The 26034-nt window shown below is 54.9% G+C and overlaps 1 protein-coding gene across 1 annotated transcript; it reads left to right on the top strand.

Moving 5' to 3' along the window:
- Window positions 1-10413: 10413 nt before the first annotated feature.
- On the top strand, window positions 10414-26011 carry GTF3C5 (general transcription factor IIIC subunit 5). The gene is made up of 11 exons (XM_072748265.1): window positions 10414-10748; window positions 13397-13616; window positions 14910-15108; window positions 19030-19225; window positions 20568-20672; window positions 21748-21862; window positions 22349-22429; window positions 22653-22750; window positions 23631-23713; window positions 24318-24460; window positions 25353-26011. Exons 1-11 carry the CDS (start codon window positions 10584-10586, stop codon window positions 25508-25510), a joined length of 1563 nt encoding a protein of 520 aa, XP_072604366.1. The 5' UTR covers window positions 10414-10583; the 3' UTR covers window positions 25511-26011.
- The last annotated feature ends 23 nt before the right edge of the window (window positions 26012-26034 follow it).

The raw sequence follows: 26034 nt of genomic DNA, 5'->3' as shown, positions 1-26034 counted from the left end.
CCCCTGCAGGGCAGCCAGAGACTTGAAGGTCAGGCCGCCCCGTAGGACGTGAGGGCCATGGTAGGGGGATAGGGAAGACCCAGGACTGAGACCACCTCTTCCTGCTCCTGGATCAGCTCTATAGCAGAGGGGGGGCTGGGGGCCCCCTGACACCCTCTGGGGGATCTCCTCCCCACTTGCAGGTCTCAGACTCTTAGTCCTGATAGAGGGCGACTCTTCCGATCCGAGAAGAACCCCACACTCTGTTCCACAAGCATTTGCTGGGTGTCCACTCTAGGCTGGGCCCTAGTGGGACAGGACCTAGGAGAGGGGGCACCCAGGGAACTGTAGAAGGCTGAGGAGCTACCAAGCCCAGGCCCCAGTGCCAGAAGAATCTTCTTGGAGGAAGCAGACAGCTGAAAGACAAAAAGAATTTGATGTCAGAAGTGGGAAGGGCAGCCCTGAGCCAAGGAACCAGTGGTGCAAAGGCCCTGGGGAGACAGAGGACTCTGGTCAGCCCCTAGCTTCACAGCCAAACTGCTGTGGGTCTAGGGGCCAGCCAGTGCCCTTCTCAGGCCACAAGAGCCCAGTGTATAAGCTTGGGTGCTGCAGAGGATCCCGGGAGCCACCCTGGGGACACTCAGAGCCCAACCACGTTCACCTGGCCTCGCTGTTGGCCCTCGTGGTTCCTGCCAGCCAGTCCTCCATGGCTTGAGGTATGCCAACCTGAAGCCCAGGCCTCCTCTGGCCTCCTTTAGGAGGGAGGTTCAGGTTTCCAGAGCTGAGCGTCCCCAAGGCAGCTCTGCAGGAGCCAACAATCTTAGCTGGAAACCGTCACAGCTCGGGGTTTCCTTCGGGCCAGGCCCCCAGCGCCCCCCAGCCTGGCCTCAGACTTATCACTGCCTTCCAGCTGCCTCGCCCCCAGCCCCCCTCCAACCACCTCCCCAGGATGATTCAGCAAATCTTCCCTCCCCCCGGGGTGGGGGAAAACAAGGGTGAAAAAATCACAATGTCAGATTATAAAGCCCCAACCGTAGGGCAGGCCCCTGGCAGGGAGATAAGAGTGCCCCATCCCCACCCTCAAAGCCCCTCTGGCAGATAAACCTTCTAAAGCAGTGGGGGGCTGCCACAGGTGTGGGGTGCAGAGGGCTGGCCTCAAGGAAGTCTGGCTGAGAGAGACAGGCCGTTGGGTGGCCCTGCCAGGGCTGAGGGCCCAGGGCCCCGGCCGCCACCACGCAGCCAGCCAAGCAAAGAGGAAGCGCCTAGGGCTGAGCGCTGGCACTGTCGGTCGTCCCACCCCTCGCCTGGAGAGTAGAAAGAGAAGGGTGGGGGCTTTCTTAGAAAGTTCACTGAGAGGGTACCCACAAACTCCCTCTACCCCAGACCCCCGGCCAGCGTGGTCGGCAAACCACGCTACATGCAGGGCCCAGCTGTGTTGAGGAAGCTGTGTTGAAGAAGGCACCAGTCCTCACCCGAGCCGGGAGGAGCCAGGATGCCATCGACACCAGCCCTGAGCCTCCTCCAGGGAGGACAGGGATAGGCCAAAGTTGGCCCCACCGCATCAGCCCTGGAGACCTCTGCAGAAGCAATCCTGGCTCTCCAAGCTGGAGACAGGCCAGATCTGGGCTGCCTTAGGGCCCTGACTCCATCTTCCGAGACCTATGGACATGAAGAGGAGGGGGGCAGTGAGGCTACCTGGCTTCCTCCACCAGTATAGACAGCCGGCCGGAGGACGGGTTTGAGGTTGAGCCTTATGCGGGGCTCTGTCACCAGAAGCAAGTCTTTTCTCTGCTTTGGGCCTCATTGCTTGCCTGTAAAATGAGAATGGTAACAAAATTATCCCCGAGAGAGCTGTCTTAGGGAGTCAAGGTGCATGTGTCCAGCATAAGCGGCCCCAGACGGTCCCCGGTCTCCGTCCCCGGGAGATGCTGTGGGGTCAGCATCTGGTTGGAATAGGAGTGACGAGGGCACAGGTGCTCGCACAGTGCTCAGCGCACAGGGCCAAGTGTCCGGCTGTCCAAGCATCTGGCTACCTCTCCGGCTTTTGTCTGGGGAAGCTTGCAGAGGTCATTCGTCATGGGACAGTGGGGCTGGCTAGTGTGGAGCAGGGGACGTAGACGGCACTCCTGACACAGGCTGGGTGCTCAGCCTGTTTAAATCTCCAAGTAGATTGGAAATCCTCAAATGCCCACTGCGACTTTGGGGAAGTAGCTTTCTTCCTCCAGGGCCAAGATGCACAGGGAACAGGGCTGATACAGACCAGGTCTACACTCCCTTTGCTCTAGAGTTTGGCAAAAAAGCAACTGCTCCTTGGTTACTGTGTGCATGGCCCCAGGGCCTGAGCAGAGGTGGCTTTCCCTCAACAGTATCAAGCACAGCAGCCACAAGGTGGGAGCAGCCCCCGTGCCCATGGAGGGATGACAGATACATGGAATGTGGTCTAGCCATACCCTGGAAAATTACTCAGCCTTAAAAGGGGGCTGGGGAGGGGGTGGGGGAGCTTGTTTAATAGGACCAGGGTTTTGGTTTTGCCAGGTGGGAGAGATCTGGGTACGGAGGGCGCTGAAGCGGCCTGCCCCCCCAAAACCAATGTGATCTGCTTTTAATGCCACGCCACTGAACTGTACCCATAAAAAGGGTTAAAATGACCAACTTTACGTGATGGATATTTTAGCGCCATAAACAAAAAGCTGGTGGTTACAGTGTGACCTTGATGTTTGCTTATAAAGGCGTGAGAACTGGAGCCCAGCCCCAATCGGCTCTCAGTTCCAGTGGAGAGTCGCCTCCATGGAGGCCAGCAGCGCCCCGTGGGCAGCACCCCCACCTTGGGGGAAGACAGAAGAGCCCTCCCAGCCCACCGTCTGGTCTGATCAGATTGGCAGGCACACCCCAAACTCACCCTTGGTCCAATGCTGAGCACTTCCCACGGAAATCCAGATGCCATGGGTCCCCCATGGCAGTAGAACTGAGACACGGGCTTGTCCAAGGGAGAATTTTATTTTATTTTATTTTATTTTATTTTATTTTATTTACTTTTTTTGAATTTTAGAGAAACTCTGCCCAGAGGCTTTCTCACCTGAAGGCACGCCCTGCCCATGGAATTGAAGGGGTGTCCCGGCTTCGGCAGCTCTCCCCTGGGACCTGCAGACCTGAGGGCCTGGCCAGGCAGCGGTATCTCCCTCTTTACCTCTCTACTCCCTGCTCTTCTCCCTTCCCCCTTCCTTCCTTCTCCTGGGCTGTGACCCAGATTGCTGGTGTACTTGACTGCACCAGTCATTCCCCTCTACTTCTGAAGGTCCCTGAGCCCCCAGGCCAGCAGGCTCGGGGAGGTGCCCCCCTTCACTGGCTGAGATGCTTCTTCACCCTCACCCGATTTGGTGTCTGTCTGCCTGTGAAACTGGCCAAGGAGACCCGCCTCCCCACAGTCAGGCAGGAAAGTGGGGGGCAGCAGGTGTGCTGCACACAGGGACCTGGAAGTGCCAGGACACCCCTTCTCAGAGGTCACCCCAAGCTGAAGGAGAGAGTGGGGCAAAGGCAAGGAGGCCCGAGGAGGGGGCCCAGGGATTTGCGGGTGGGGAGCAGAATGTGTCTGGTTGGAAGGAGGCGGGAAAGTCAGGGGGAGCTGGCCCGGAAGACTCTCCATCAGTAGGAACCACAGCAGGTGTGAGGCAGCCAGGGGAGGGATTGCGTTCAGATCGACAGGAAGCAGCGCCCCCTGGCTTCTGCAGGGGGAAGGGGGGGAAGCCCTGCAAAAGACGGCGGTGGGGCTGCCCCAAGGGGGCCAGTCAGCCCGCACCCCCCCCACCCCCTACTACTCAACACGAAACAGCTCCTAGGTTTCGGGAACCCTGGCAGTCTGGTGCCGGGGAAAGTCCTGAGACCCACACACAGCCTGGCCTCACCCAGGCAGAGATCATAAATGGTGCAGGCCCCAAAGGGGAAACATTTTGTGACGTCCAACAAAATCACAGGTGCACATACCCTTTGACCCAGCAATCTCTTACAGCCCGTGTGTGAAAGGACTCACAACAGTGATTCATTGCGACGCTGTATTTGCCAAAGGTTGGAAACAACCTAAGTATCCCTCCAAGAGGGCTGGTGAAGGAAATCATGGGCCAACCACATACTGGGATAGTGGGCATCTGTTCAGAAAAATGAGGAAGCGCCGTGTGAATTGATGTGGGGTAATCTCCATGATATATTGTCAAGTGAAAAAGGAAGGTATGGAAGGGAGTGTATAGGGAGCTACCCTTTGTGGTCAACTAATTTATAGTTGGCTTTAATAGATCAAGGGGTCCTATTATCTCTCCAGGGAAGCCAGTAAAAGCATGTGCAACTATTTATGAGAGGGGAAAACAGAATAGTAACCCATTTGTGGGTTAGCTGTTCACTTTTTAAAGGGGGTGGAGAATATATATATATATATATATATATATACACACTTATTATATGTGTATATATTATTATGTATTATATTATATAATTTTGCTTGTAACTATGTAGTTTGTCTCTGGAGAGATAAACAAGATAAGTAAGAAGGTGGTAACAATCATCACCTGGAGAGAAAAGATGATCTTAATGTCTGGGGAAAGGCGTTGGAAGGGCTTTTCTCTTTGTAGGTTTTGGTGTCTTTTGGATTTTGAACCCCACATATCATTGCCCATCCCCCTGGGGGGGGGGAACATGTCAGATGCCAGTTAGGAACTATTCACAGGAGTAAGGCTGACAGGTGATATGAGAGCTTCATGGTCAATGGAAGGAGCAGGAGAACACGGATCCCTGATTCAGGGGATGGAGCGGACCACATGGCAGTGGATGGATGGATGGATGGGGGAGCCAGGGAGCGTGGGGAATCCGGGGTGACATCCAGGTTTCTATTCCTGAGAAAGGACCCCTAAAAGAGGAAGTGGGGGGAAGGGGCTTGGGGAGAGACAGAGGAATCCAATTCGAGAGTTACTTGTCTTTTCTCCCCCACCCCCCCGACTGTCCAGGACCCTCTCCACCTCCTTTGTGGAGAAATTTCTCCTTGTGGGTGGTCTTGGGGGAGGGCAGGTGCCAGCACCACCCTTGCATGTCTGTGTGAGCCCTTGGGCCCTGGTCTGGCTTCCCTGCCCAGCTGGCGGGTGACTCACTGCAAAGGAAACCAGGGAATTCTTTGGGTGACTGAAATATTCTCTATCTTGATTGAGGAGATGATTACATTCATGTATTTATAGATATACTGAGCTATATACTTAAGATGGGTCTATTTTATTGCATACAAGTTATACCTCAATAAAGTTGATTTAAAACTATATATATATTAATATATACTTATTGTATATATTGTATATTAATATATACTTATTGTATATATTTTATATGTGATATGCTAAAAGTATGCACAGATATATGACATGATTACAATAGTACGAAAGGAGTCTAAATATGTCTGCATTGTTTGTTTTTAAAATTTTATTTATTCATGAGAGACACAGAGAGAGGTATAGACATAGGCAGAAGGAGAAGCAGGCTCCCTGTGGGGGAGCCTGATGTGGGACTCGATCCTAGGACCCCAGGTGCTCCTGTCTGCATTGTTGTGGAAATGGTATAAAGTACTAACTTTTTTATTATTTAAAAAATATTTTATTTGTTTGTTTATTTATTTTAGAGAGAGAGCACAGCAGGAAGAGCAACAGAGGGAGAAGGAGAAGCAGACCCTCCGCTGAGCAGGGAGCTCGATGTGGGACTCAATCCCAGGACCCCGGGACCATGACCTGAGCCAAAGGCAGATGCTCAACCACTGAGCCACCCAGGGACTCCAAAAGTACCAATTCATAGAGAACAAAGATTCATACTCAAATCTCTAGGGTAACCAATAAAAGTACACACAACAGTTTATTAGAGGGGAAACAGAATAATAAAATATAATTAGTATAAAAGAGGAACTGAAAGGGGAGGGGAAGACTGAACAGGTGCGACAAATAGGAATATAAAAGATTTACACCCAAATATATCAGTGTTACATTTTAAATATAAAAGAATGAAATACTCCAGTTCAAAGACAGGAGGAAGAGCATGACTACATCCTGTTTACAAAAGATAGACAAAAATCTAAGCACACAGAAACATGGGAAGTAAAACGATAGAAAACCATACATCAGGAAAACACGAACCAAAAAACCTCGCGTCGTGACATTCATATCACACGACTTAAACTTTCCTAGAAATGAAGAGGAACGTTTCATGACAAAGGCCTATTTGCCAGGCGTATGTAACATCTCTAAATTTACGTAGACACAAAAACACGGACCTCAAGTCAGAAACAAAGTAGAATTGGGCCACCTGGATGGCTCCATAGTTGAGAGTCTGCCTTTGGCTCAGGCCGTGATCCTGGGGTCCCGGAATCAAATCTTGCATCAGGCTCCCTGTAGGGAGCCTGCTTCTCCCTCTGCCTGTGTCTCTGCCTCTCTCTGGGTCTCTCTCGTATAAATAAATAAATAAAATCTTTTGAAAAAGAGAAACAGGGACGCCTGGGTGGTCGAGTCCCACATCAGGCTCCTTGCATGGCGCCTGCTTCTCCCTCTGCCTGTCTCTCATGAATGGATAAATAAAAACCTTTAAAAATAAAATAAATAAAAAAAGAGAAACAAAGTAGAACTGACCAACCTGTAAGAACAGGCAGTCATGATTATAGTATGAAATTTTAACTTTAACTTCTCTGCTTACAATTATTTAAAAGTTGTCGTCATGAAATCCACAGAACATACAATTTACCATCCTAACCACTTTCATGTGCGTGGTCCGTCACCACCATCCAGCCCCAGAACTCGTTCATCTTGCCAGCTGAAACCCTCGATCTGTTAACCGCCAGCTCCCCATTCCCTCTTGTCCTCCAGCCCCTGGCAACCAACACTCTACTTTCTGGTTCTATGAATTCAACTGCTCTAGCTACTTCGGGTGGGTGGAATTATATGATATTTGTCTTTTTGCCATTGGCTTATTTCACGTAGCACATCCTCAAGCTTCATATACGTTGTAGCGCGTGTCAAAATTTCCTTCCTTTTCAGGACTAATATTCTGTTGACCTGCTAGACCATGTTTTGCTCAACCGTCATTTGTGAATATGGACACTTGGATCGCTTCTGCCTCTTGGTCACTGTGAACAACGCTGCTATGAACATGGGTGTACAAATGTCTTCGTGACCCTACCTCTAACTCCTGGAATTGCTGGATCATGTGGACGTTCTAGGTTTAATTTTTTTTCAGTTGCGGTACTCTCTTCTACAGAGGCTGTACATTTTCCTGCCCTCTGCTCGCGTCTGCTAACTGAAGGCATTTTCCAGACTAGCTTCTGGCTCTGACTGCAATACCATTTTTGGCCCTGGGTCTTCACATCACAACACTAGCAGGTGCCAGAGAAGGTGGTAGGGTGTGTATTCCTGGAAGCCAGTCCCACAAAGGATGGACAACAGCCGAACGAGACACAGATGTGACTGCAGACCATGCACATGTATTCCATGCAATCCAAACCAGATGTACTTCTATCTGGACTTCCCCTTTGTCAAGCCCCTTCAATGCCTGCGACCACTTCAATGCCTCCCAAGGCAAGGGCAAGTGTGGTGGAGGGCAGGCTAGACAGAAAGAGCCAGAAGTCTTAACCAATTGCAGTTGGAAATACCTTATTTTTAAAAATTTTTATGAAAACATATGCCCCTGTGAACACAATGAAAAGGCACCTCCAGGGCCTTAGGGTGGGAAAGGTGCCTGCAATTGAGGGGCCCTGATGTTTTAAATTTTATTAGCTTCATTGTAAATTTATCCCTGCCTGGCACATATTCAAGAATATTTAACTTGGCAAAATAAACTCTACTTATGAACAACCTTTGAAGTTCTGTCCTGAATGCGTTTAATTTTGCTTTGGAATGCCAAGTTGACTAGGAAGGTGAGACTGTTCCTGACAACAGTGTGTCCCGCTTGTAGCTAGAAGGAAATCTGAACAAGCCCCCGGGCCGCCCCATTACCCAGGGAGGGGCCCTGCGGGAGGAACCGCGGGCCGGGCGGCGCGTGGAGGGAAGAGGCCCGGCCTCCCTGCGGCCAGTCGGACGTGCTGGGAAGCGGGCTGCCGACCCCCGCCCAGCGCAGGACTCGGGAGCCTGGGTCCCCAGCGCCCCCAGCCCGTCTCCGGTCCTTCAGCGGCCGCTCCGCCGGCTTCCAGGTGTCGCGGGCACCGATGACCACCAGGTGGCGGTGCTGCCTGCGAGGACGCGCCGTGGCCACCCGGCGGCCCAAAGTGAACACTACTACGTCTCTCCAATGGCAAGGCTGCAGGGACAAGCCAGGTCCGGAGAGGGAGGAGCAAACACCTACCCTGTGCTTCCCACACTCACCCAGAGGCTCACAAAGGTATATTCAGATTCTGAGGCCCAAAGGAAACACTTTCCAAAGCCCTCCTTGCCCTCCGTGCACAAAGAATGGATAACCTCCCACTCCGGGGCCACCTAGCAAGGATTCAGGACTGACCTCTGGTGCTCCAAACCCACAGGAGTCTGATGTAATATGCCAGTTTATTAATATACAAGATAGATCTGTTATTTAGAGTCTCCTTTCTGGGAAATTAAGCAAACCATCAGAGGATTGCTTGGTGAGCAGGAATTGGGAACAGAAGGACACAGGAAATTTGAAGCTAATTTCATCTCAAAGCATGAAAAATTCTGGAGAATTATCCCAGCCTCACTGCACAGAGTCTTCGTTGGTGACAGAAGATGCACCGTTCCCGCCAGAGGCAGGTCAGGGACTGCCAAGGCCTCACATGCAACTCCCTGGTGTGGTTCCTCCAGCTCAGGCACCAGTTGCTGCTCTGATTCCTCATGATACTGGTGCTCTCAGTTTCAGAGCTCCTGTCTGGGTCTCCCAATTATAATAACCTACATTCACAGTCAGCTTACAGATGTTTTTCTTAAAAATCTATTTAATGACCAGGGCACCTGGGTGACTCATTGGTTGAGTGTCTGCCTTTGGCCCAGGGCGTGATCTGGGGTCCTGGGATGGAGTCCCACATCTGGCTCCCTGCAAGGAGCCTGCCTCTCCCTCTGTGTCTCATGAATGAGTAAATAAAATCTTAAAAAAAAAAAAAAATTGATGGCCAATGCAGCCAGTTATGCAGTCCTCTTACATCCATCTGGAACGCAGACATCCTCCCCTTGTGATTCAAAAGTCCTTTCAGGGATCCCTGAGTGGCTTGGCAGTTGAGCGCCTGTCTGCGGCCCAGGGCGTGATCATGGAGTCCTGGGTTCCAGTCCCGCTTCCGGCTCCCTGCATGGAGCCTGCTTCTCCCTCTGCCTGTGTCTCTGCCTCTCTCATGAATGAATAAATAAAAATAAAAATAAAAATAAAAAAGTCCTTCCAGAAACTTGGGGTACCCACAACCGAGAGGTCCCTTGGCCTTACAGATTTCTGTCTATATCCTGATAGAATCCAGCCTCATGGGCACTTACCCGCTGACAAAGCCTCAAGGGGGGGGTGGGTCTGCATCTGAGCCTGCTCCCCACCAGCACCCCCGACCCCTGGCCTCCGGCCCCCTGGCCCCTTACCCCCCAACCCCCAGCCACCTGGGCCCTCAGCACCCTGGGCCGCCAGGTCCCCCCGCCCCCCGCCTCCCCAGTCCCCCAGGGGCCCCCTGACCCCCCGCCCTCCAGCTCCCCCCCATTCCTCACGCAGCAGCCCGTCCTCCCCCCGCACAGCTGAGCTCAGCCGCTCCAGGTACGAGACCCTTCCAGGGCTCAGCCCCGCGCCCGGGGGGAGCCCACCCGCTGGGCAGGCTCGGATCTCGGCTCCGTCCGGCCTGTGACCCGTCCGGCCCCTCAGCCCCCACTTTGCTCCCCACAGCTCCGTCCGGTTAAGGGCCCGGTTGTGCCCAGCACACAGCAGGCGCTTAATAACGGTCCGCCCTTTCCGAGGTCCGGGGAGCGCCGGGGTGCTGCGTGCGTGCAGGGGCGGCGAGCCTTCGGAGCGCAGTCTCCTCACGCCTGCGTCTCCAGACCCGACTCCACTCGGCCTCCGCGCGGGGAGCAGCGGGAAGCAGCGGAGAGCCCTTCCCGGAGCCGCGGGCGCGAGGCCGCCACAGCCCTCCGCAGACCCGCCGGAAACCCGCTCAGCGCCGGGACGCTCCCACGCCGGAAGTGTGTCTCGGGCCCGCCCCCGAGCCGTCATTGGAAGGAGCCCCGGGGGGCGGGTCTCTTCCCAGTCCTGCTTCCTCATTGGCTGACGTGTCTGAGCTGGCGAGAAAGGGTGGAAGCCGGCTGTCCCGGGACGGGCTTCCATTGGCTGAAGTCGAGAGCTGGTCCGCGGGTTGCTAGGAGCGACATGCCCTTGCCCCGCCCCTCGGGCTATCTTCATTCTTTTTAAATCCAAAATTGAGGCCCAGGTGGCCCTTCACCCCGCAACTTGGGGGCCTGCCCGCGGGTCTACGCTTCCAGGGGCCTCGAGTCTCGAGGAGCCCAGGGATACAGAGACACGCGGGCAGCCGGGGCGCCCGGAACGATTCTCTCGCGGAACCATTGCGGCGAGGCCCCTAGGAGCACGCGCAGGGCCGGGCCGCGGCGGGTCGGGCCACAGGGGCAGGGATGGCGGCGACGGTGGCTGCGGCGGCCGCCGACGCGGGGCCGGGGGTCGCGGTGCCCGTGGACCTGCGGCGCGAGCAGCGCATGGTGTGCGTGGAGTACCCCGGCGTGGTGCGCGACGTGCCCAAGATGCTGCGGACTCTGGGCGGCGAGGAGGGCGTCTCCCGGGTGAGGAGCGGCCGGGACCGCGGGGTAGACGGCGTCTCGAGACCTCGGCGGGGGGGGGGGGGGACGGGGGGGCCACCCGGGGGAAGTGCAGTTTCCTTGGCAACGGAGCTGGGGGCGGTCGCTGGGGCGCCGGTGGGCGGGGCCGGGAGGACCGCCTGCCGGGCGAACGCGGGGAATGGGCTGTAGTGGAGACCTGGGGCGGGGCGTCCTTTCCATCCTCTTCTCCGGGATCCGGGGAGTGCAGCTCGGCTGCAGCCCCCGCGACCTGCTGGGCTGCCCCTCCCTCCTTCACAGAGTAGACCGAGGCGGGCTCTCTGCTCAGCGGGGAGTCTGCTTCTCCCTCTCCCTCTGCCCCTCTCCCTGCTTCTGCTCTCTTTGTCAAATAAATAAAATCTTAAAAAAAATAAAGGTGGTGATGACCAATGACGTCTTCAGTAACAGTCGCAATTCCAGGTGCTTTACTTATATATCATCCTCATTAGAACCCTGCTGGGTGGGATCCCTGGGTGGCGCAGCGGTTTGGCGCCTGCCTTTGGCCCAGGGCGCGATCCTGGAGACCCGGGATCGAATCCCACGTCGGGCTCCCGGTGCATGGAGCCTGCTTCTCCCTCTGCCTGTGTCTCTGCCTGCCTCTCTCTCTCTCTCTCTCTGTGACTATCATAGGTAGATAAAAATTAAAAAAAAAGAACCCTGCTGGGTAGCAAGTGACGTTGTCTGCATTTTACCCAGGTAACTGAGGCAGTTTGTTCAAGGTCTCTGGAAAAATGGGGGAGCTGGGATGAATTCTTACCTCGTGCAAGGCGGGGGGGAAGTGATTTTCATGCGCCAGAGCTTGAAATGTCTCTTCTGTAGAGAGTCCTTCTCTAACTGCTGTAATTGAAGTGGCTTCTAGTAGTTCGCATCTGGCTCCTGGACCTGTTAATCCCACCCTCCCCCCACCCCTCTCTTGTAAAGATTTTGTTTATTAGAGCAGCATGCCTAAGCACGAGTGGGGATGGGGGTGGAGGGGCCAAGAGAGAAGGAGAAGCAGACTCCCAGCCAAACATGGAGCCTGAGGCAGCGCTCATCCCAGGACCCTGGGATCTTGACCTGAGCTGAAGGCAGGTGCTTAACCAGCTGAGCCATCGAGACACCCTGACCTGTTACTTCCAGCCTGAAATTATGTTTTAACATGTTTATCGTATCTTGGCCATTTGGCTCTGAGACTGTAAACTCCATGAGAGCAGGACCTTGTCTCATTCGCTTCTGTAGTCCTAACATCCACGATAGTACCTTCTTCCAAAAATATTTGTCAGGTGCACGACTGAATCCTCACGACAGTCTAATGAGTTAGGTACCATTATTCCTATTTTTCAGATGAAGACTCAGGTAGGCAAAGTTGGGTCAGACAGTATAGTAGGGATTTGAACTCACGCATGTCTCCCCTTTGAAAGCTGAACTCTTTTACCTGTTGCTTTCTCATCCTTAATGAATATTGAAAACCTGTCATTGAACACAGGAAGCCACAGAGGCCCAGTCAGCCACATTTGGTTCTTTTACCCTGACTTACTCATTTTACCGTGGCATTGACAGGACCCTTGCTCTCACTGACCCCAGGGGTATTTGTATCCGGCTACAATGTGAGCCCTTTGGAAGAGACTGGTCATTGATTCATTCTGTTCATGCTGCTTGTGCACTTCCTCTGCCAGGCCCGCATCTGGGATTATTCCCAGCCTCATGGTCTCCTAGATAATGTGTTTCATGAGAAGGGAATCCTGAAGGTTGAGGCTTCTTTTAACCTTCTTACCCTCCATGTTTTCTGAGCACCTACTAAAGGCCAGGCTGTGTCCTTAGAGTTGGGAGCCAGCAAGCTAGAAGGCAGATGCTCTTGGCCCAGTGAGCATCGTTGAAGCTTTCATACACACACAGCCAACACTTACAGGGTCCCTCCTGGCCTGTTCAGGGCAAGCACTCGTGGGTGGGTGACCCATGTAGCATGTTCATCGCGAGTTAGACACCAGACTAAGCGTGTTACATATCCAACAATTCAGTGATTCGTTTAGTCATTGTAACAATCCTGTGAGTAGGTACTAGTCGTATCTCCATTTTAAGGAGAAAGAATCAAGCTTTGGAAAGGATAAGTGACAACCTGTCAGAGTCTTAGTGCTTGCTACTAATTAATTTCCTTTGGACCTGGAAACATTTCCCTGTGAGACTGAATAGCAAGACCCTTTGGGGCAGGAGTTCCTAGAGTAGGAAGTCAAGACAAGCCACCCACCCCTGCCAGCCTCAGTCCCCTCCATGGTAAACCTGGGGTTGAAAAGACTGTCATGGATTGTTGCCAGAGGAGGCTCATGATTCCCGGCACTGAACAGGCACAGGGAGGAGGTGGGAGGTGGGGGGAGGCTTTACTTAGTTGGCAGTTAGTGTCTCCAGCCTATTAGAAGGTAGAGACTATCCTTATTTTCTTTGCTAGGTAAACACTAAGATACTCAGGTTCAAAAAAAAAAATGGGTCTCTTGAGAATTAAAAGCTCAGAATGAACCATAAGCCTCCTGGCCCTTTCCTTAGCAGCCAGGTCACCATTAGGCTTTTGCTGAGAGGGGAGCAGCCCCCTACCAGCTGCTTAGCTGGTCACTGCTTCACTGTCTTCGTTGGCCATGCCACAGATCTATGCAGACCCCACCAAGAGGCTGGAGCTCTACTTCCGGCCCAAGGACCCTTACTGCCACCCTGTGTGTGCCAACCGCTTCAGTACCAGCAGCCTGCTGTTCCGGATCAGGAGGAAGACCAAGCGGCAAAGGGAAGTGTTGGGGCTTGAGGCCCAGCCGGAGGTCACATTTGACATTGAGATTCTTGGCATCATCTCCACTGTTTACAAGTTTCAAGGTAACTGCAACTTACTGCGTTGGATTATGTCAGGGCCTGCGTCCACATTCCTGCAGGTGCTCTGTGGGTCATCCACAGGGAAGGGGGCCAGTCTGTGCCCAGGAGTGAGGGGCAAGGTAGGAGCAGAGTGGGGCAGCGCAGGCCCAAGAGGCACACGTTCCTCCCTCCGTGCAGCAGTTCTCAGCGGACTGTGGGCTCACTGCTGCCTCATCTTCCACATCCCTAAGGAATCCCTAAGTCTCTGAGTCCATTATGTGGGGGCCAAATACAACTGCTTAGCAGGCCTTTGGTTTTTGACCCTCAGCGTTTTGGAACCTCCACTAAGTCTTGGCTGGTACTGGTCCTGCTTTTCCTCTGCAGCCTTCCCAGATCACTCAGCCTCTTGGGAACTCCTGTTTCTTTGAAGTCTTAGCCAACTGGTGTCTTCCCTGAGGTCCCCAGTCAGTTTGCTACCCGTAGGGAACCCCAGTGAGGAGGCCGTAAGGGGTTGAGTGGGGCAGGCAGTAAGAAGGAACGAAAGGGCAGCGGCAGGGGCTCGGCTTCCCTCAGCCTTGGGCACTTGTCTGTAGTGTGGGGCCCTGGGTTTCTTAGGCCCTTTTGAAGGGTGGGAGTCAGGGGGATGGTGTTAAGGGACCGGCTCATGCACACAGGAGGCACTTGGCAGGTTACTAGCGAGCCTTAGGGATGCACAGTGCCTGCTGCTGTTCTGAGAGAGAACCTGCAGAGAACACAGATGGGCAAGGAAGAAGGGCTGGAAAGTGGAAAGAAATGAAACCAGGACCAGGGACCCCACACTGTGCATGCTGAATGTCAGTCATTCTGGTGGAACATGGTATCCCCCCCCCCCAACAGAAAGAGGGCTGCCTCTCCTCCTGGGGGGGAAGTCTCCCAGTGATGCATTTTCCATCTGTCTGCTTGAGCCGGCACCCCACTGCTCAGTGCACCAGCAGCACCCGCCCGACCTGGGAGCTTGTCTGAGGCACAGCATCCCAGGGTCTTTAGCTATGTCCCAGGTAAATCGTGTGTGCTCTATATTTCAAGAAGCACCAACCTAGAGCAGACTTTTGCACACTGCACTGCCCCCCGCCCCTCTAGGAGATGCCCAAGCACATGGAGTCAAGTGCATGGAAGTATTTCGAAGGTGCCTTTTCGGCTCCCACCCCCATTGCCCAGAAGTGCCCACTGCCCAGCTGTCTTGGCACCCCGAGAACATGTGGGTGTTGATATGTAGCAGCTGCTGTTTCCTGGGAAGGTGTAATAGGGTGTCCACCGTCTGGCTGCCTCTCTTTCCAGGGATGTCCGACTTCCAGTACTTGGCTGTGCACACAGAGGCCAATGGCAGGCACATGTCGATGTATGACAGAGTGCTCATGCTCAAGCCTGAGAAGGAGAGTTTCTTCCACCAAGAGCTGCCGCTCTACATCCCCCCGCCCATCTTCTCCCGGCTGGATACCCCAGTGGACTATTTCTACCGACCAGAGACACAGCACCGGTAAGCCCCTCCAGTCCCCCTGCTGCTGCAGCATCAAGACTCAGAGCAAGGGCTCTGTGGTTAGAGCTCCTGGGTCCAGGGCTCAGCTCTGCCACTCCCGAATCAGGCCCTCAGCACTGCTGGCTTTGCAGGCCTATGGCTCCAACACCTCTGAGGTGGCGTAACTGATACCTGTGCCCCAACCCAGAGATCTTGCTCAGAGGTCCCAGGCCACGGAGAGGGTAATAGGATGTCACCTTAAGACTTGAGAGACCTACGCCCAAAAGCATGTACCTTGAAATACTTAGAGCAGTGAGTGTTCATTGATAGAATGAAGTCATCAGTCCATTAATAGGGATGTGGCTGATGAATTTACAGCCCCTCTCTGCTGGGGAACACCATATAGTGTCTGAGAGAGCGGGCTCGTGGACCAATGTGGCACTTGCCCAGGGTACCCTGCTCTATGAAAAGGCAGCACCTTTTGTGGTATGAAAATAAATTGTGGCATGACAATAGAAACCTAGAAAAATCTGGAAGATAGGGCCCAGAGCAGTTATCTGTGGAGGGGCGAGAGGATGAGAATGTTCTCTTTCCTCACTAAATGTTTTCATCAGCAAGTGCTGACCATGGGTCATGGAGCCCGGCATCAGCAGAGAACAGACCTGGACCACACTAGGCTGGGTGGGGTGCTGAATGGCGCATGAGTGAACCGTGAATGAGCGATGGGCCTGTGGTCAGGTGTGTGTCTTAGAGGAGACAAAAGGGGTGCGGGTCATAAGGGGCAGTGAATGGGGTGAGGTCTCTGTTTGAAATAGACCTGAATGATGACAGAGCTGGGCAGGTAAAGATCCGGGGAGAACGTTCTAGATCAGGGGACTGGCACCAGCTGAGGAGTGCTTGCAGAGGGAGTCCAGGAGAGTGGTGGGGCTAAGGGTCTCAGACTGAGGTGAAGGGCTTAGATTTGATTCTATGGAGAAGGTGTATTGTCCCCTTTAAAAAACACGGAGGTTCCCAAACACAGCCCGAAGTAGGAGAGTGGCTCCGTGGAGGCCCAGCTGTGGTACAAGCTTCAGTGATGGACATCTGTCTGCCACTTGCCACACCTGCCTCGGCCCCCCGCTTCCCAGTGCGTCCTCAAGAAAGCGGTCTGCGTGCCTTCCACGGGGAAGGACTCAGGTTCTCCCACGAGCCTGTGTGCTCTTGCCAGGGCCAGGGACAGCACCTGACCCTTCCTGACCACAGGAGCTAGTGGTGGTTTGAGGGGCAGAACGTGACAGACTATAGGAACAGAGCAGGTCAGGCCCCACCGCCCCCAGCCGAAGCCCTCCATGCAGGGTGGCAGGGTTTTCTGCATGTGTGGTACTTGGCACAGGAGTCTCAGGTTGGTGGAGGACAGACAATTTACATATTTCTGAAATGCTTTGATTATTTCCCTCATGGCCAGAAACAGACACGAAGCATTTGCCCTCATAGCCAGAAAACAGACACGAAAATATGCAGAGGAAACCAGACCCTCCGCACTCTGGGTCCTGGCAGGGGCTGGAGCAGCTGAATCCCACCACTGTCCCGTGGGGCTGGGAGGCAACTGCTCCCAAGCCTCTGGGGGGGGGACAAGGGAGGAAGGCCACCTATCCTTGGACCACACACCTTGTTCCCCTCCCCATGTGGCTTATTGATTTTCTAGCAAATGGAAACAACCTGCCTTTTCTCCCAGGGCCACTATTGATTTTTCAGCTCTGCTGGCCTTCCTGGATCTGCCAGGGCTGGCGGGGAGGCCAGACTGCAGCCTTGCTGGACCTCGTCTGTTCTCTGCTGATGCCGGGCTCCACGACCCGCGGTCAGCACTTGCTGATGAAACACCCCCTCTAGGGTTCAGGACGTTGAGCCTCCTACAGGACTGTGGGCAGAGGGCGGCCTGGGAGCCTGGCCTGAAGGGGGTCCTTCCTCCTTGAGGGAGTTAGTAGGGCAGCTGGCGAGGCAGCCAAGGAGCCATTTCCCCATGGTGACAGGCCCCAGTGGACTACCTGGGCTGGAGTCAGTCACTGAGGCCTTCCCTCTTAGGGGTGTCCAGGGTCTTGGGGGATGTCTTTGAAGACAGGGCAGTAGTACACCTGTTCAGGGTGGTTTCTAATGGAGTCACTGTATAAAAAAGGCACAGGCTCGCTCCCTTCTTATTCATTTTATTTCCCAAAGTAAAAAATCACTTTGTGTTTTATAAGTATGCAGGTGGTTTATACTCATGTTGAAAATTAAGGTAGAAATGAAACTATTTTAAAAGGTAATAATCACCTGGGGGGGGGGGGGGGCTGGGTGGCTCATTTGGTTAAGCGTCCAACTCTTGACTTTGGCTAGAATCATGATCTCAGCGTCATGAGATCAAGCCCCAGGTCAGGCTCCTTGCTCAGGGTAGAGTCTGCTTAAGACTCTGTCTCCCTCTCTCTCTGCCATCACCCCCCCCCCCAAAATAAATAAATAAGTCTTTTTAAAAGTCTTAATTAAAAATAAGTGAAACAGAGATCCCTGGGTGGCACAGCAGTTTGGCGCCTGCCTTTGGCCCAGGGCACAATCCTGGCGACCTGGGATCGAATCCCACATCGGGCTTCCGGTGCATGGAGCCTGCTTCTCCCTCTGCCTGTGTCTCTGCCTCTCTCTCTCTCGCTCTCTGTGACTGTCATAAATAAATAAATTAATTAAAAAAAATAAGTGAAACAATATATTTCAAAATAATTTTGTAGGTTTGGAGTAGGGTATGGATGAAATGAAATTGGCTGTGTGGTGATAATCATTAAGGCTCACAATGGGTTGTAAGGCTTCTTGAGACTCTTCTCTCTGTTTTAGTATGGGCTTGACATTTCTGACATCCCACTTTTTTTTTTTTTTTTAAGATTTTATTTATTTATTCATGAGTGACTCAGAGGCAGAAACACAGGCAGAGAAGCAGGCTCATGTAGGAGGCTGATGCAGGACTCGATCCCAAAACTCCAGGATCACATCCTGAGCCGAAGGCAGACACTCAGCCGCTGAGCCACCCAGGCATCCCTGACATCCCACCTTTTAAAATATATATATATATATTTATTGATTAGAGAGAGAGAAAGGGCATGCACAAGTGGGGGAGGGGGGGTCAAGGGAGAGGGAGAAGCAGATTCCCTGCTAAACAGGGAGCCTGATGTGGGGCTTGATCCTAGGACCCCAGGATCATGACCTGAGCACCCCCAGCTCCTCTACCATCCCACAGGAATAAGGTAGCCACCTTAGCATCTCAGCCTGGTGCCAAAAGAGAGGGGCCTGTGCATAGCTGGTGCTTAACCCTCACTTTGCCCTCTGTACTGCTCGTAATATCCCTCATTCCTTCACCTAGCTGTTGTCGAGATGTTTCTGGGTCAGACATGCTCTGTCAGAGGTGGTAGGATGGGGTTCTCAGGGCCCTGGAGTTCCAGCTCTGTCCTCATGAGCTCTGACTCAAGGTAGGTATCTAGCTGCTGTTGGTTTACTTCATAGGAAATTGATTCCCTTCTTATAGGATTGTTTTGAAGGTTTAGTGAGTGAGTCGTGAAAGTCAGCAAACATAGGTATTGCCTGCCAGCTGATGAAGTGGGTTCTGTGTGGCCACACCATCCTGAGCTCACCATTCCTGCCTGGTGGGCACTTGCACAGTTTTCAGTTTCCACAGGCTATATGGCGCTGTGTGTACACTTCTCAGACCAGCAGCCTCACCCCTTTTGGCCTCCCCAAGCTGTCCTTGGCAGTCGCTGTCCCTGGTCCTGCGTGGCCATCAGCCTGAGAACACAGGTGCTGAGAGTCTTCCCTAACCCCTGACCCAGGTTCCAGGGAGGGGCCCCTACATGTGTGCTGCCGGCATCATCACGTGGTAGGCTCCCTGCCTGGTCCGGCCTGGGGTCTTCCCAGTGCTGCAGCCCACACCAGCTCTCTCTGTCTCAGGGAAGGCTACAACAACCCCCCCGTCTCGGGAGAGAACCTGATTGGCCTGAGCAGGGCCCGGCGCCCCCACAATGCCATCTTTGTCAACTTTGAGGAGGACGAGGTGCCCACGCAGCCACTGGAGGCTGCTGTCCAAACATGGAGGAGGATTTCCACCAACCCCATTGACCAGAAGGTGGAGGAGGATTTGAGAAAGGTGAGCTTGGGGCCCACCTCCTCACTGACCACCTCCTGTTTGCCCACCTGGGTCCCTTCCCTCCTTTTGCTATTGGCTGTACTGACTTTAAAACTGGTTCATCAGGGATCCCTGGGTGGCGCAGTGGTTTGGCGTCTACCTTTGGCCCAGGGCACGATCCTGGAGACCCGGGATCAAATCCCACGTCGGGCTCCCGGTGCATGGAGCCTGCTTCTCCCTCTGCCTGTGTCTCTGCCTCTCTCTCTCTCTCTGTGTGTGTGACTAGATTAAAAAAAAAAACAAAAAAAACTGGTTCATCAGCATATGGGAACGTCTCCTCTCCAGATGTCACATCTCAAAGCCACGTCAATATAAGCCCTACATTCCCAGGGTTGAAAATACTTCTTAGAATTCTTGAAAGGTCCCTTAGGGGGTGGTAAGCAGTCAGTGCATTGTCTGCTCGTGACTTCACAGTGGAGCTTTGGGGTTCAGGAAGCCTTCATTTCTCTATCACTGGTGGTAAGAAACCAGATGGAGCACATACTGTATGCAACCTGATGCTTCGTCCCTGCTAGTGCTGGAGTGGACAGGAGTGGCCTTACACTGCCCCCCAGCTGGCAGGTCCTGGGAGGAGCCTGCAGTGGCCTCTGTTACTAATGCCTCCACAGGCATGGATGGCAGGTTCTCAGTGAGGCCACACTGCAGCTGACTGAAGCTCTCCTCTGCCCTTGTGAAATTGACTCTTCCCTTGTGGTATGGGGGCATATTTCTTAAAAGACGTGTGGACACCTTACTGGTTTCCAGCAGTTGCTGGACACTGGAGGGGAGACATAGGGGACCCTACTTGTCCTCTGGATCCAGCCCAGTCTTCTGCCTGGCTGGAGCCCTTCCTGCCCTGGCCCCCTACCCTCCAGCCACCCTCGCCTTCTGCACGCCTCCTTTGGGCCAGGCCATCCTTTTCATCCTTCATGACATCCCAGTTGAGGTTCCACCCTTGAGTTTGGGGCTCAAGGTCCCAGAACTCTGGCACATCCCCCTCTTGGCCCTGCTGTGGCTCCTTTGGTTGTCTGCCTCCCCACTGTCCTGTGAGTTTCGTGAGGACAGAGACCATGTCCTTCATGGTCATCTCAGGACGCCTAGGCCGGGCAGCCACAGCTGATCCATGCCAGGCGTGCAGTCCCCTTCTGAGGGTAGGGAAAGTGATTGGGCACAGCATTTCCCAGAGGCCACTCCTTGCCGGGTCAGCTGCTGATCTCCACCAGTTCCTCTCCCCAAAGGTCTGCTGGGGGCCAGATGGGCAGGAAGCAGCTGGTGCTCGTCTCAGTCTCTGCCTTGACAACCCCCCCCCCCCCCCCCCCGACAGCTGTTCGAAATCCGGCCCATCTGGTCACGAAACGCCGTCAAGGCCAACATCAGCGTCCATCCTGACAAGCTCAAGGTCTTGCTGCCCTTCGTGGCCTATTACATGGTGAGTGCCTGCCCAGCCTCTCACCTTGGCACCCTCCAGGGCCGCCCTGATGGCTGATGTGATCTCTCTGAGCTATGGCAGGAGCATAGGCCTGTCCTTGGCCCTCCACAGCCTCCTCCGTAACACTAGCCATACTGGGATGATTTTAGGCGTAGAGAGTAATCACATAACTCTTAAGTAACGAGATTATACATTTTTAAATGATCTTTTATTGAGAACGTTCTAAGGACCAAGCACTGGGTTAAGTGCTGTGGACCTGTTATATCCTGTTTCCCTCCCCGAGGGTGACAAGCAGGATTCCCTTCTTACCTCAAGCAGAGCCAAGGCTCAGAGAGGCACATAGAGACTCTGTGCCAGGGTCCTCTAGCCAGCATGGACAGAGCCATTTGGGACCCCAGCCTGTTTGGCTGCAGAGCGCAGGCCCAACCACGGAGTCACCAGGCTAGGCTCATTCTACCTGGGCTGAGTGGGTGTGAGGGTGGGAGGGGCAGATCCACCTTGGGCCCAGTCCAGGAGGGCCTGGAGATGAGGTGTCATTACTGAGGTTCCCAAAGGTGCTGGAGGAAGGCATCCTACCTGCCAAAGATCCCCACATGGTGCCCTGGGGAGGCAAGCCTGAGATGTGACCATGACAGTGATGACAGGTGGGGCACAAGGGAAGCTCATCCTTCCTGTACTCTGACCCTAGCCTTCAGAGAGCCGCTGTCTGTCTTTCAGCCTTGGCTTTCTAGATAGAAGCACTTCAGGAGGACTGGTTGGGGACAGTGTGTCCCCCCATTGGGATGGCAGTAACACCGGGTACTTCCTGTGCTAAAGGCTCCCGGGGCATCATCTCATGTAGTCCTCACAGAAGTGATAGGAAAGGGGGTTTCTCTCACCCCCAGCAAGAAGACCAAGGCTCAGAAAGGCCAAGTGACCTGCCCTACGGCAGAGCTGAGGTGGGGTTCCAGAGCTGTGTTGCCATCTCTTGGGGTGTTTGGCTGCCACCACCACCACCACCCTCACCCAATATGCATCTCTGAAGAAGCCAGGGATGGACCTTGGCCCCACTTCACACGCCCACCTTCGTCTCCAGATCACAGGTCCCTGGAGGAGCCTGTGGATCCGATACGGGTACGATCCCCGAAAAAACCCAGGCGCCAAGATTTATCAAGTCCTTGATTTCCGAATCCGTTGTGGAATGAAATATGGTAAAAAATTACTAAGATCTTGGCTTTCTGAATTTCTCTCTCTCAATATCTTTCTTTTGCTGGCATTGCCTTCGTAATAAAAATGTATCTTGGTGACGGTAGAAGTCTTTCTCCCCTGGTGAGATGTATGCAGAATAGCGTAGAAATGAGGCTCCCAGCTTGTGTCCTAGCTCCACCCTTCGCCCTCTGGCTCGGTACTCATCCCCTCCGTCCCCTCTGTTATTCTGCATTATTATAGTTCCTGTGGTGGGGGCCAGGCACCTAGTCAGTGTCCTGTCCCCGGGCCCTCAGTGAGCTGCCGCACATGGAGCAGCAGCACGCAGTCCTGTGGGTGGGAGGGTGGGGGGGTGCGGAATGGTGACTGCTGGCACCTGGGGGCACAGTGACCCTCTCTCAGGAGCCAGCCCCAGCAACCCTGGTGTACCCCCAGTGCAAAGCCAGTTCTGTTTGCCAGATGGGGCTCTGCACCCATTTCCTTATCTGCAGGTTATGCCCCGAGTGACATGCCTGTCAAGGCGAAGCGCAGCACATACAACTACAGCCTTCCCATCACTGTCAAAAAGATGCGTGAGTGCCTCTGCTTGCCTCGCAGATTGAGGCTGATTTGCCCTCATAGAGACACCAAGGGAGATGGGTGTTGGGTTGGTGGGGTGTGGTGGGGTGAGGTGGGGTGGGGTAGGATGGAATGGGGCTTCCCAGGGGCCGCTCCAGGGTGCACAGGCCAGCACCTTGGGGAGGGGGATGGGGAACATCCTGCCGTATTCCAAAGTACTGGTGCTGTCCCTTGCAGCCCCCCAGGTTGTCACCATGCAGGACCTGAAGCAGGGCCTGGGCCCATCGGGGACAGCCAGCTCACGGAAATCCAACTCCAACAAGTACAAGCTCAAGGTGGGCACCCCCTAAGCCCCTGAGAAAGGTGGCCGCCCACCCAGTTGGAGGTCTGGGGGACAGTGGAGAGGAGGCCCCTCCGTTGTGCAGGGCGGGCACATACACACTCCCAGAGTCCTGGGTCTGGGCCAGTGGGCAGGACTTTGAGAGTCACCTTTGCCCATCAGGACCATTGCATGACTCCCAGCCTCTAGGAGCGTTTTCGGGGCATTGACGACCATCTGGGTAAAGAGGTGGTAGCAAGTGTCAGAGGGAAATGTGACACTGGCAGCTGTACGTGGCTGCCTTATACGAGGCTGTGGCCACCACCCAGATGGGCCAGATGGGGTGCTCATGTGCGTGTAGAGCCACGGCAGACCACCGGGCCCCTGCCGTGGGTGGGGCGGGGAGCTGCCAGCTGCGCCCCCCAGCCCTGGCTTCACTGCCTCATGCAGGGGGGCACGGGGGCACAAAGACCGGTGCTGTCAGCATTCTCTTCTCATGGGGGCAGCCACAGCATCGCCTCAGTGGCTGTCCTCCCCCTTAAGCACTCTCACTCTCACCATCCCTACCTTTAGAAAATGGACAGTTGGTCAGCCCTGCTTCTCAGCGGGCGGCCTGCAGGGCCACAGAGCAGAACCTGTTGGTAGGAGGTGGTGAGGAATGAGGGCAGACTGCAGAGCTGGCATGAGCCCACACTGTAACACGTGCTGGCCACATAGCTCGTGGCTGCAGGGTGGGGGGCGCGTCAGAGCCTCTGCACACCTGCTCCTGGCCTCTGGCCTGTCCACACCCCCGAACCCGGGGTGAGGTGGAGGAGAGCCAGGCCTGCCCGGTGCAGACCATCTGGGGAGAGCTCTGAGCTCCAGCTCACTGTCCCATCCTCCTGTTCTCTCCCCAGGACTCAGTCTACGTCTTCCGGGAGGGGGCCTTGCCGCCCTATCGGCAGATGTTCTACCAGTTGTGTGACTTGAACGTGGAAGAGTACGTAGTGAGGGGCCCTGAGGGGCCCGGGTGGGGCTGGGGACCAAAGCCTTCCCTGCAGTTCTTCCCCTGCATTAGTGTCAGTGGGGCTCCCTGCCTGGGGCGGCGGTTGCTGGGCACCCCTCCATCAGTCTGATGGCCCCCAGGAGCAGTTTCCAGGGTTTGCACGGGCCACACCTCCAAGCCACTGCACTGGGCAGAGACCTATGGTCTTCTTCCTCCGCCTGCTCAGGTCACAGTCCTGAGCCTCCCGGCCACTGGAGCCCCAGCAGCCTCTCAGCCAACTCTTAGTAATGTTTAAAGAAGGGGCGAGGAGTGCTGGGATGGGAAGAGCAGGAGCACTTAGACACGGCTCGAGTTAGGTGAGAGCCGCGGTGCCCGCAGGGAAGTGTGCGTGGCCACAGCCCACATTGTGTGCGGCCCAAGGGCAGGGGCCACACTGGGGCAGGACCCCAGCAGGGAGGGTCCGGCGTCCACAGCTTTTCTTCGGTGCTGGGCTCGGCCCCCTGTGTGGCCAGCCGAGTGCTGATCCTCTGAGCGCTGTACCACCTCTGCTGGAGCGCGGATGGAAACCCTCCCAGAAACTCCGTGTCCTGGCGCCCAGGTTGCAGAGGATCATCCACCGCAATGATGGGGCGGAGAGCCGCTGCACGGAGCGAGATGGATGGTGCCTTCCCAAGACCAGTGACGAGCTGCGAGACACCATGTCCCTCATGATTCGGCAGATCATCCGCTCCAAGAGGCCTGGTGAGAGCCGCTCGGGTGAGGGGAGGCCCCACTCTGGGGACATACCAAGTATCCCTACAGGACTTGCTCCCCGAGAAACTGCACCCAAGAATCATCCCCCCCAGGAGCCAGATCTCCAGGCTGCCTGCCTCTGCCTGGGTGGGAGTCATGGTGCTCGGCCCTGGGCCCTCTGGCAGGAGACAGGCCCTGGGGCAGGGCTGGAGCTGGGCTGGCTCTGCCGGGAGCCACCACTTTGTGTCCTGGCACCACCCAGCCTCTTCCTGCTGCTTGTGAGCATGTTCAGTCTCCCTGTCACCCCCACACTGCCGGCCCCTTTCCCAGGACCAGGCAGCCCTGGCAACTGGCTGGTGGTGAGGGCTGTGAGGAAAGGGAGCCCTTGCTAGGCTTTGGGCCTGATGAGGCGGGGGATGGGGGTAGTGAGCAAGAGGGCCCCTCTCATGGCTTCCCCAGACCCCTCCATACTCCGCAGAGCTGGCGAGAGGAGGGTACAGGGCCCCATCTGAGAGTTTGTTTGAGGCTCTGGACCCTCCCTCCAGAAAAAAGCACTTACCCAACATGTCCTGTGCATTCTCGGGGTCCCTTGGACCCAGGAAGCCGTCCAGCCTCCTCAAGGAAGTGGTTTTCCAAGCTGTTGGCTTCAGTATCTCCCTGAAGTGCTTGTTAAACAGTGGAGTGCCAGGTGCCCCAGGCCTCTGTACTTCCCGAGGCAGCTTCTCTGGGGCTTGAGCCCAGACACCCAGAGCTGTAGGTAGGCCTCCAGCAACCTGATGGCTGGTCACAGGGCTGGGCTGTCTGGCACCTCTCTGGGGCTCAGACCTGCAGTAGCTGGGGATCTGGGGGCCACGCAGGAAGTCTGTGCTGGGACACACATGGCCTTGTCTCCTGGCCCCAGCTCTCTTCTCCAGCCCGGCCAAGGCCGACAGAGAGAAAGAGCAGCTGACGTATGAGTCCGGGGAAGACGAGGAGGACGATGAAGAGGAGGAGGAGGATTTCAAGCCATCTGATGGCAGTGACAATGAGATGGAGACAGAGATTCTGGACTACGTGTGACACAGCCCTGCCCCCATGGCTGGGCCTCCTTGATCATGCAAGACTGGTGATGGAGCCAGGACAAGCCGTGGCTCCCCAGTGCTGCCCACGGTAACCAGAACAGCCCTAGGAGCACCCCCAGAGGAAAGCTGGGGTCTTGGCACTGGGTGCAGCTGACCCTGCTCCTGCCTGTGACATCTGCTGCTTGGGGCTGCCCTCGGGCCCCTAGTGCTTGGGGAGATCCCCAAAGGACTGGCAGCCATGAACCAGCCCATTGTCTAGCAGGCTGGGCCGGTGCATAGCACCTCTCTGTGGCTGAAAACAACAAAAGCTGGAGGTGGAGATGATGTGACCAGGGGAGGTGTCAGTCTTGCTTTGGAGCTTATGACTGATGGCAGTGATGGCTGGTGACCAGTGAGGAAGCTGGTCCGTGGTCACAGATGGGCGAAGACTGTCCTTGGGTTTGCATCCCATTCATCCGGGGCCCAGTTGTCCTTATCAAATATACTTTCTCAAGGAGTCTCAGTGGCTCAGTGAGGGTTTTG

The sequence above is a fragment of the Vulpes vulpes genome, chromosome 2, assembly GCF_048418805.1.
Source record: "Vulpes vulpes isolate BD-2025 chromosome 2, VulVul3, whole genome shotgun sequence".
Classification (NCBI taxonomy): Eukaryota; Metazoa; Chordata; class Mammalia; order Carnivora; family Canidae; genus Vulpes; species Vulpes vulpes.
This window is presented reverse-complemented; position numbering and strand designations above follow the sequence as displayed.